Below are 11,369 nucleotides of genomic sequence, written 5' to 3' on the forward strand. Positions count from 1 at the left end.
GAAGAACACTGCCTCTGAATCAGAGGCCCAGCTCTGTCTCTAGTCTGGTGGGGAGTCAGCTGTAAACAACTTGGTGACAGTGCTGTCTGAAGGCTGCCTAGGAAAAGGGATTAATCTCCAGCATACAGTATTACCTGTCTTTGTTCTAGCTTTTGTCCTCGCCCCTTGCAGCCTCTCCCCCAGCACCCCTGGCAACCTCCTGTTGTCTGCCCTGCCTGGTTTACAGGCAAAGCGCGTCTCTGGAGCCTAGGGGATTTGCTACTTTTCCACCCAGAGTCTCCAGGAACATCGCAGCACTTCTTAACTCTCCTCCTTGATCTTTGCTTAACTTCCTGTAGCCTGAGGCTGTCCCACTCTGACCTCCATAAAAATCTGCTTTCTTACAAATTCTTCCCCTACAGGTGGCTTCTGTCAGCCTCCTGCAGCTGGGCCAGGAGACTGACAAGCTTAAAACCAGAAATCGGGAATCCATTTCTCTGCTCATGCGCTTGGTATGTATTTGGTTTAAGTTGGTCTGGGAACAGAAAGAGCAAAGGCCAGAGGGTTTTGTGTCCTTGCCTTGTTGTGACTCAAAAGCATGAATTCAGGGGCGCGTGGGTGGCTCAGTCGGTTGAGCGTCTGACTTGGGCTCAGGTCATGATCTCACAGCCCATGGGTTCCAGCCCCATGTGGGGCTCTGTGCTGACAGCTCAGAGCCTGGAGCCTGCTTTAGATTCTGTGTCTCCCTCTCTGTCTCTGCCCCCCCACCCCCACCCCCATACATTCTCTCTCTCTCAAAAATAAATAAAAACATTAAAAAAAAAAAAAAAAAGGCCTGAACCCAGAACTGAATTCGGCCTGACCGTTAGGACTCACATTCTGGTTAACCTTCCAGCTTGTCCTGTAATCCCAAGGTAGAGTCTTCAATGACTTCTCTGCAGGACAGGGCCTACCTTGTCCCTGGCTGACTGGGTCCTTTTTCCTGCAGCGTTCTCAAGTCTGATCTGATGGGGCAGCTGTGTCCCTCATCCATAACTGCCTGTCCAGTTCATGTTTGATTTTACTTGACCACTTCCTACCACTGTATGTCTTGTCCTTAAGAAGTACTATGGGAAGGGTGCGGAATAATACAGAGCTGAACTGGGGGCGGGGAACTGGGGGCTCAGAGGAGGAAAGAATTTTCCCCTGAAAAGCTATTAAGACTGAGAGCACGGTGGGTCATGAATCAGGCGCCTCCTGCTATCTCTTTCTTCCCAAGCTGTGGGCTTTTTGCTACTTTGGCAGAAACTTCTGGGAACTCTGACTCAGTTAACTTAAAAAAATCTTTTCCTCATGACCTTGTTTTCCTCTTCAACACGCTTACTCACTCTTTTGCTCTAAATGTCTGATTCTCCAGGTTAGTACTGCATTTAGATATGGTCAGGAGAGACTCCGGGACTGACCCCTGTTTCAGAGGCCCTCCTCTGGCGTATGGGGAGAGGACAGGCTGATCTGGAGCCTGTGCTCCACCTTGAAGTCCACACTAAAGATTTCTGGGACCCCAGAATTCTCTGCTAAGTGGCTCCAGCCTACTTGTAGGGCTTGTGCAAAGTTTCTTCCCCAAGTGCATCCTATTGAGGCGGGCTGTGCTGTTGGAAGATTACCTCTAGTGATCAGGGAGAGAGACAGAGACAGAGACAGAGAGACAGAGAGACACAGAGTGTGAGTAGGGGAAGGGCAGAAAGAGAGGGAGACACAGAATCAGAAGCAAGTTCTGGGCTCTGAGCTGTCAGCACAGAGCCCCACAGGGGCTTGAACCCATGAACCGTGAAATCATGACCTGAGCTGAAGTCGGATGCTTAACTGTCTGAGCCACCCAGGTGCCCCTTTGTTTTTATTTATTAATTAAAAAAATTTTTTTTGAGTCTAAGAATTCTTAATTCAAACCTGACCTTCCACGAAATTATAAAGGTAGATTGTGAAGGTTGAACAACAGAACATAATAGTTTGATTTATTTAATCACATAGTATGCTGTACTCTTGGCAAGGCCCACAGATGTTAGGGGCAGGCATGCCTGGGACTCCCTTTGAGTCTGCTGTAAATGCACAGGCATGGAGTGGGATCTGTGTCTCAGCTAGAAAAAGGCCTAGACTGGGCTGAGGATCCTGATGGAGATGAGAAGAGAATGGAATGAGGGTGTGGGGGGAGGGAGGGGTGTATGGTGAGGGGTGAAAGGGCAGAGGAGGCAGATGAGGGCAAAGGCCAGTAGTGTGCTAGGTAGAGCACAGTCTTTGGAGCAGCATGACCTTGGGCAAGTTAATTAACCTTTCTGAGACTCTGATTCTTTTTTTTTTTTTTTTTAACGTTTTATTTCTTTTTGAGACAGGGAGAGACAGAGCATGAACAGGGGATGGTCAGAGAGAGGGAGACACAGAACCTGAAACAGCTGTCAGCACAGAGCCCAACGCGGGGCTCGAACTCACGGACCGTGAGATCATGACCTGAGCCGAAGTCGGCCGCCTAACCGACTGAGCCACCCAGGCGCCCCGAGACTCTGATTCTTTATCCAGAAAAGTGGGCCGTAGTCCTTGCCATAGAGTGTCAGGATTCATAAGAAAATATATGTGAAAGTGCTTAGTACATAATACATGCTCAACGAATGTTAGTTCTCTTTCTCTGCCGCTCATTTTGGTTTCTGGATGATTCTTCATTTGCTTCGTCATTTACTTGGGCAGCTGTCACCTCTGTAAGGTTGGAGGCGATTCTGTATGCCCACTCAGCCCTGCCTCCTTCTGCTTTGCTGGTCCCCTGCTCGTCCCCAACTCCCCCCCCCCCCCCCACCTCCCCCTCAGTGTGGGAGGGTGTCTGCCCCTTGTGGCCTCACAGTGAGGCAGCCGAGTAGCTGGGACAGAGCTAGGCCCTTTTTGTTAGAGGGAGAGACCTAGGGAGGAGCTGCTGCAAAGCAATTTAAATGCAAATGTTTCCCCACGGAAATACAGGGGAAGGAACTGTATTCTGAGTTAAGAGGCTACTCATGTAGCCCCAACTCCTGGCCAGGCACTTCTCTCCCTGGGGGTCTTTCTGTCTTGGCTGTCAAGCCTGGGCAGTGCCCACCCCTGTTACTGGCAGCCTGTTCCTGGCATGGGTTTAGCCGGGGAAGAGATGGCTCTCAGAGAATCATAGAATTCTAGATGTCAGAATGAGACCAGATCCTGGCAATTGGTCCAGTCCTTACACTTTATGGGTGAGGAAACTGAGGAGAGGGTGGGAAGGATGACACATGCAAGGTCTCCCCCAAAATATATGGACATGAGAACCCAAGTGTCTTGGCTTTCACTCTAGGGCTGTTTCTACTGCCATGAATTTCCTCCAGTTAGGAGCCGTGTTATCCTCTGTGCTTAATGGAGCAAAGAATAGGAAGTCTTGGGCCAGTGGATTCTTCGTGAAGCCATCACTCATTTCCCTGGACCTGAGGGTCATATCCTAGAAAAGAGACCCTATCTCTGTCCTGGCTCACAGTTTGAAAGTCTTGCCTAGCGAGAAATTCCTTCTGTTATCCAACCTAAGATCGGAGCTACTGTTTTTCTGGCAGATTTCCTTTCCTCCAGCCTGCCGTGTCTGTTCCTCTGAGGCTGTTTGTGTGCGTTTGTATGTGCACATATTTGAGAATAGCAGAATCTTATATAATTTAAAACTTGAAAGGACTTCAGAGAAATAAACACATTAGAGTTGATATAGTAGATTCTCTTTCCAGAATGAATTTTGAGGAATCAAAAACACCAGACATATTGGGGAGGGCCCATCTGTGTAAATTGCCAGAGGATACAGGACACTTCTCTCCAGAGTGTGTTTTTTAGTCCCACAACTTCACGGATGAGGAGAGCACTGAAGGAGATACACCCTGTTTCTTCTTCCGGGATGGGGAGCCTCCAGCCCAATGCTAGGCCGTGGGCTCTTCGCTAATATGCCCCCCTTCCCCCACCCCCTCTACTCTCAGTCTTATCCGGGCATCTTGATCTATCTTTCTGCTTGGCTGTGGGGGCTGCTGGGATCACCATAGCACACAGGCTTCTAATTAAACTAATTAATCATGCCTGCTCCTTTATGCAGCATCCTTACTGCTCCCCAAGCACTGTACTGAGGGAGGGAGGAGACTGAGACCCAGCACAAGAGGACCCATGTGGATTCCAGGCCCTTCTTTCTTGGCCTGCAGTGGTGGTTGTTGCCTTCTCTGTAAAGCTCTGTCATTGGCGCTTTTATCCAACCTTACCTGCTTCTGTGCTGCCCCCCGCAAATGATTTGGCATCCAGAATGGGGAAAATGGGAGTTTTTCTGCCATGGGAGAAGTGATTCTTTCCTGCCTTCTGCTTCTGACCTTTTCCTGTAACCCTGAGAAGGGACACAGGGGGCATTATAGGGAAGCTGAAGAGGCCACGTTGCTTTCCTAAAGCTAAACAAAGTGAGGGGAAGAAGGAGGGGGGTGTGATTTGGAAACTTGTTCACTTGTAACTCTAAGAGCCTCAGAGGGCCCAGGAAACTGAATGAAGGAACAGGGTGTCACAGAGCTATACCCTCCCCGAGGTTCTCATCTCTTGACCTGTTTCCCTTCCAGGTGGTAGAGGAGTCCTCCTTCCTGACCCTGGACATGCTGGAGTCCTGTTTCCCTTACGTCCTGCTTCGAAATGCCTATCGGGAGGTATCCCGGACCTTCCACCTGAACCGAGTGCCAACTAGTACCCACTGAAGGGCCATTTGGACCTACCTAAACCCAGGAAGCTGTGGCCATTTTCTCAAGGGATGGGGTCAGGAGCCAGAGCTGATGAACAGACATATGGAGGAACAAAACCAACACCATCCACGGCTGAGAAATCAAAGAGAAATGAGGCAGACGGTAGGGGGTGGGGGTGGGGGCGGGAGACGGAGGACAGGTGACGGGAAAAATTAGGGAACTGGGGCCACGTGTGTACATTTTAACATAGTAACATATAAATCGTGTTTTCTAGCTTGTGGTGGCTGGTGCTTGAGCTCTGACTGGCATGGGTCTCTCGACCTTCATCACTATTCTAGGATAATGCTGGCGGGCAGAGATGATCAATCATCATATTAAACCATAATGAGCTTATAATTCTCCCACTGGAGCTGCTATTGTCTCCTGCACATTCATTAGGACGATTATCTCCTCTCTTCCTCTTCCAAATGTGTTCGGCAAACATTCAGCCTGCTCCTACTGCAAAGTAGTTAATAGCAAAGGAACTTCCTTTTTCCTTTGTGGGGGCTCTTTCAGGAGTCACGGGTCTCTTCCTCTCCTCCATCTCTACTGCCTACAAGAGGGAGTGCCCTTGAGAGATTCTCTCTGGCCCCAGCTGCCCTCACCTGCTCTACCACACCTTGTAGGGGCTAAGTTCTCCCATCTGTGTAGCCATAACCCCTCCTGCTTTTTCTTTGACATGCCACAACCCAGAGCCATGGGTCAATCTAGCTAATTCTAAGTCACACCACAACGAGTGGGATCCGAGTCATGTAGGTCTCTCTCCCAGATCGTTTGGGGATACTCTCCCTGCTATCTGGAGCCCCTAATTTAACCCAAATCCCCTTGTCGTCATCCTGGGTACAGCTGTTGCTGTAGGCAGGGATTTTTCTGCTAGATCTTAAATTTCATAGACCTCATTAGATTATAGGGCCCTGAGAGTGGGTATACTTGAGGGAGTCCAAGCTGTTTCAACTTAGCCCTTTTCTGCACTAATTAGAATTTCAAGTGTCACAAAGCCTGGGGCGTTCAAGATAGCACTAAACTAGATTCAGTTAACTCCGTGGCAGGAAAACAGTGGCCCCATCCATCACTTCTGTGCACCACGGCCAAGGAGGACTGGGGCAACAGACAGTAGGTCACAGGTTGAGAGTGGTGGAAATGGGCGAATATAATTAGTTGATTAATTAGGGTCATGTCCATATTTCCGTGATAAACAGGAAGCACTTGTTGGGTTTCAACAAAACCATCTGAGGTTCATTAAAGCTATTTGATAGCTGTTTTGGGATTTTGTATGCACGTCTGATCTTTACTTCTCAGTACCCAGGCTTAGTCAATAGTTCTTAAACTTCGCATTCATAATTGATACACAAGTTTTTCTTAGCAACAGTTGTCTGCTCTTCAGGATAGAAGCAACAGAGGATCCAGCTTCAGGCATCAGCTGGTTGTCCTTCCTTGCTGTGGAAGGGACATTATGTTGCAAAGGAGTGATTCAGGGTCAGGCCTATTGAGACTGAGGACAAAGTTGATCAGGAAGAGGAGTCTCAGACGTATCTGAACAACTACTCCTAGATCCTACTCTGCTAGGATCTTACTCTTGAGATGGAGACCTCTTTTCCAACGTTTATTTATTTTTGGGACAGAGAGAGACAGAGCATGAACAGGGGAGGGGCAGTGAGAGAGGGAGACACAGAATCGGAAACAGGCTCCAGGCTCTGAGCCATCAGCCCAGAGCCTGACGCGGGGCTCGGACTCACGGACTGCGAGATCGTGACCTGGCTGAAGTCAGGACGCTTAACCGACTGCGCCACCCAGGCGCCCCTGGAGACCTCTTTTCCATGCACTTGTAGCACTACGTAAGAGGAGCCTCTTTTTTATTTTATTTTTTATTTTTTTTTAATGTTTATTTACTCTTGAAGGAGAGAGATAGAATGTGAGTCAGGGAGGGGCAGAGAGAGAGGGGGAGACCTAGAATCTGAAGCAGGCTCCAGGCACTGAACTGTCAGCACAGAGCCCGATGCGGGGCTCGAACTCCTGATCTGTGAGATCATGACCTGAGTGAAGTTGGTTGCCTGACTGACTGAACCACCCAGGCACCCCAAGAGGAGCCTCTTTTTTTTTTTTTTAATTTTTTTTAACGTTTATTCATTTTTGAGACAGAGACAGAGCATGAATGGGGGAAGGTCAGAGAGGGAGACACAGAATCTGAAACAGGCTCCAGGCTCTGAGCTGTCAGCACAGAGCCCCACGCAGGGCTCGAACTCACGGACTGCGAGATCATGACCTGAGCCAGGGCTCGAACTCACAGACTGCGAGATCATGACCTGAGCCAGGGCTCGAACTCACAGACTGCGAGATCATGACCTGAGCCGAAGTCGGACGTCCAACCAACTGAGCCACCCAGGTGCCCCAAGAGGAGCCTCTTAAGGACAAAGAGATAAGTTGCTGCGGGAGAGTAGAGGGTAGACATGATACTTCTTCTTTTTTTTAATTAAAATTTTTATTGAGATGGGGCGCCTGGCTGGCTGTCCTTAGAGCACGTGACCCTTGATCTCAGGGTCATGAGTTCAAACCCCACATTGGGTGTAAAGCTTACTTAAAAAAATTTTTTTTATTGAGATAATTAATCCACATGCACTTGTGAGAAATAACACAGAGACACTGTGTGTCTACTATACTCCAATTAAAAAAAAAAAAAGGAAAACACAGAGAGCTCTCGTGTATCGTTACCAGTTTCTCCCAGAGGTAGCCTCTTGCAAAATTATAGTCTACTATCATAACCAGGATATTGACATTGATACAATTCATGATCTAATCCAGATTTTCCCAGTTTTACTTATTCTTGTTCCTCTGTGTGTACAAAATGTTGTTCCGTACAGCTTTTTTACAGCCACATCCCCTTCGCTTTTCCGAACACTTGGCAATACAAATCTGTTCTCCTTTTCTAGAAAATGTTGTCATTTGACATAATATCTTTTCACAAACATGTAATTACAGACACACTTCTCTGCTACGTATACTTTTCTGAAGCGCTTTCACAACTTTTATGACAATTCTGCAAGGTAGCTGGGGAAGGCTTCCCTATTTGAGGCCAGTCAACAGATTCAGAGACGTTCAATGATTTCATGAAGGTCACGTGTTTAACAGTACGTCTAGACCCAGGACCCGAGTCTGGTGTCTCGATCCTCGACGTTTTCTACCTGACCAGACTGCTTCCACATCTGGGAGCTTTCGCTGTTAGAAACCAGAGACCCTAGAATGAGCGAATAGGAGAAGGTTTGGACATGATGGCCTTCACCACCTGAAACAAAAAGTGTCTAGAGGTGAAGGGACCCATCGGCATTTCAGGCAGTTTGCTTCCTTGACCAGGAGGTTCTCTGACCCCGGACAGCTGGGGACACAATTCACGATAAGCCGCCTTCTGCTATCAGATGCCCAGCTTATTTTATTCAGGCCTTAAAAGGAACTGAGGAATGAATTCTGAGGGAGAAATTCTGACTCCAGTTTGTTGTGTCTTGCAGGCAGAGAGTAGGTTCTAGGCTCAGCATTTTGATTAGTGCAGTGTTTTCATTAAAGTCTCCATTAACTTGTTTGCGGCAGTGAGATGGAATTCTCTCTCCCACGGGGCTGGGGTGAGACGCTTGTAGAGGAGATCCCTTTCCTTTGGGCGGGACAAACACTGGTCCCCCCACTATGGTGTTCGGTTCAGTGGGCAGGTGGGGCCGGAGCCTGGCCGAGGGGATCTTGCCTGTTGGTCCTTGGCCTGGGAGGAACGGGCCAGCCGTTTGAGCACCGGGCCCCAGGAGGGAGGGAGGTTCCAGCTAGGGAAAAGGCTTCCTTCCCACAGGTCCTCTGTGCCCCTATCAGTTCTTCTCCAACAAAGTTTGACTCTCGGAAGAAGCTGGCACATGGCTGAAATGCACTCACGAGGTTGGGGGAAGCGTGTTCTTCCAGTTCTCCCCCTACAGGGCCTCCTGCTTCTCCCAAGTAGCTGTCATCAAAAGAGTTGAAGATGAGTCCCCCCTCAGCCCCCACACCTCAGTGAGTGTCAAGCGCTCTCCTCCCACCTGAATAGGAAGCAGGCGCACAGGCCAGGCTGCAGGTTGAGGAAGTCAGAAGTTAACTTGAGCTGAGTTTGCAGCTCTGGAGAAATTGAGGAGCAGGCTTTTCTCTTGTCACTTTGGAGGGAGAGGATTGTGAGGCTGCCCCTTTAAATAGCATTCCCGTAGGAGGCACATCACATCCATCCGTCACTGCTGCCAAAGCATCATTTTTGGTCTCTATCAAACTCAGAGCGTGTTGGGAGGCATTGTGGGGTTAGGGGAGTGATGAGGCAGGGTCTTAGAGAGGCAGGGGCCATTTGGAAGGGAAAAAGGAAAGGAATGAGGTTGGCAGAAGGAACCTGGAAAAGAGGGGGGTTGGGGACGAGAGGACAGGGAGAGAAAAATAGTGGTCTGTTGAGCCTGTGGATGGAGCAGATATATCTGGTTCTTATCTGTCTGGAGGTAGAGGAAGGCAGAAATGGAATGAGATTGCTGCCAGAAGGAAGAGGTTGAGGTTAAACACCAGGACTGGTAACTAAAGAAGGAGAAAGAGAGCCACAGAATGGAAAAACACAAGAAAAAGGTTAGGAGGCTTGGTCCTGGCTTTGTTGCTTTACTCTCTGTGGGGACCGTGTCATTTTTCTGGGCTTAGTTTTCCCATTTGTTGAATGAAGGGGGTTAGATTCGATGGACTCTAAAGCATCCTTCATGAATAACTTTTTGTTTTGTGTTGGTGAATTTTCCTTTTCTTCAAATGGGTTGGGAGTTGGGGGCCTGGGAGATCGGGGTGGGATATGCCATTGTGTTGACAAGAAGTGTCAACGGATGATCTGAGATCCCTCTGAAAGTACATCTCCCGCCTCTTTCCCACCTCTTTGTGTTTAAATACCTGCCTAATTTGGGAAGCTCCTTAGCTTGGATCCTAATTTGCAATTCTTTTGTAGTTTCCAGCCCATTCTTTTTCAGTTGTTAAGGGAGGTGATTGCTCTCGAGTTTGAGAACTGGATTGTGTAGGAGTCTGACTGGGGTTTTGGGTTGCAGTTTGGTCCTGCCTGGGGCTCTTCCTCAGGAGAGAGGGGAAAGGGTGATGGATGCGGAAGTTCGATGGGCACAGCGAGGGAAGTCTCCTACTCTTTTTGCTTTTTTCCATCTCTGCCTCTGCCTGTGTAACTTCCTGGGAGCTGGTGTTGCTGATTCTTCTCTGTCCTGCTAGGTCTGAAGGCCCGACCTAATCTAATCCCCTAAAAGGCAATTCTTTCATGTAGGAAGTCTTTGCCACTTCACTTCTGCCCGGCTGGTTCTTTTCTCCTCCATTGCCTGGGAAGGTGGGGGGGGGGGGGCGGGGGCAGGGGGAAAACTCCCCTCCCCCATTTAGAATGGAGTAAATATCTTCTGATCATCCCTCCTTCCAACCTCCAGGGTTCTTGAAATGAAAACTCACAGTTTGGGATTCTGGATTAGTGGCCTGCTTGGGATCCAGCAGTTAGTGAATACATCCCCAGTTTCTATTTACATAGGATTTTCCCATAATGCCAAGGTAGGTGGTTATTAAGGAGGAGAGCCATTCTGAGGAATCCTAAGGTGGTTCCTGCCAGAATCCTTAGTAGGATTCAGTCCAATGCAAGAGGCTTTGCCTGTCACAAGGTCTTGAATTCAAATTTGGGTTCATTAATTGTTTTACAAGTGTTTCAGCAGCCAGGCTGTTTGGTGTGGGCCCTTAGGCACTAGATTTCTTTTAGTGAAGACAGAATAAGAGGAAATAAGAAGGCCCCGCTACAGGAGGGGTTGAGATGAGATACCAGGAATGGTTTCCTGGTTCTTGCGGAGTTCTGTACAAAGATGATGCAGTCCTGCCTGCTCTGGTGGATTCCGTCTGGAAAGCTTTAAGCTTGGAAGAAACCCCCACAGGCCAGGGAGATGGAGAGAGGCACGAGGGGGAAGGCCACAGGGATGGAGACATATCAGGACCACCAAGTTAAGGGAACTGAGGAGAGGAACGGGATCCCGTGGCAACTCAGAGCAGACCTTGAACTTTTCCCTTCACATCAAGGCAGGAGCACAAGGTGTGACGGTCTGTCTGGTCTGGGGCTGGGTTTCGGAGGGTGGATGCCTTCGGTCGGCCACGGCGCACTGGTTCCCCGAGGCAGAGAGAGAGGGGCGGGGGGGGGGGGGGGGGGCGGGCGGGGGGGACTCGACCCCTCCCCCTCCCGCCCCACCAGGGGCGCACGGGCGGCTAGGCACCCGCGGATCCACGAAGCCACACGCACACACACCGAAACTCAAAACACACACCGGGGAAGGCGCGCAGCCGCCCACACGGAGCGCTGCGGCCGCCCGCGCGCCAGGCACTCTGTAAACACGCACTCGCACCCCCCCGCGCGGGGCACACGCGCCGCCGCTCGTCCCGGGCGCCCGGGTGCGTGCGCTCGCCCTCGGCGCCTGTGTCTGCGTGTGCCCCCGGCTCCCCCGCGCTCCTCGGGGAGGGGGAGGAGGGGCTGCGCGGAGTGAGAGACGAGCCGGCAGGCCGAGGAGGGAGGGCGCGCAGGGAGGGGGGCCGGCCGGGGGAGGAGGAGAGAGCAGAGGAGGCGGCCCCGGCGGCAGCGGCGGCGGCGGCGGCGGC

At 50.2% G+C, this 11,369-nt stretch overlaps 1 protein-coding gene across 1 annotated transcript in view; it reads left to right on the top strand.

Annotated features, from left to right (window-relative positions):
• NCKAP1L (NCK associated protein 1 like) overlaps window positions 1-5,994 on the top strand; it is a 40,909-nt gene extending 34,915 nt beyond the window's left edge. The window contains exons 30-31 of the mRNA XM_043564210.1: window positions 402-491; window positions 4,572-5,994. Of these exons, the coding sequence (XP_043420145.1) occupies window positions 402-491; window positions 4,572-4,703 (222 nt within the window). The 3' untranslated portion in view covers window positions 4,704-5,994. The remainder of the gene's footprint in view (window positions 1-401; window positions 492-4,571) is intronic.
• The last annotated feature ends 5,375 nt before the right edge of the window (window positions 5,995-11,369 follow it).

The sequence above is a fragment of the Prionailurus bengalensis genome, chromosome B4 (genome assembly GCF_016509475.1).
Source record: "Prionailurus bengalensis isolate Pbe53 chromosome B4, Fcat_Pben_1.1_paternal_pri, whole genome shotgun sequence".
NCBI lineage: Eukaryota > Metazoa > Chordata > Mammalia > Carnivora > Felidae > Prionailurus > Prionailurus bengalensis.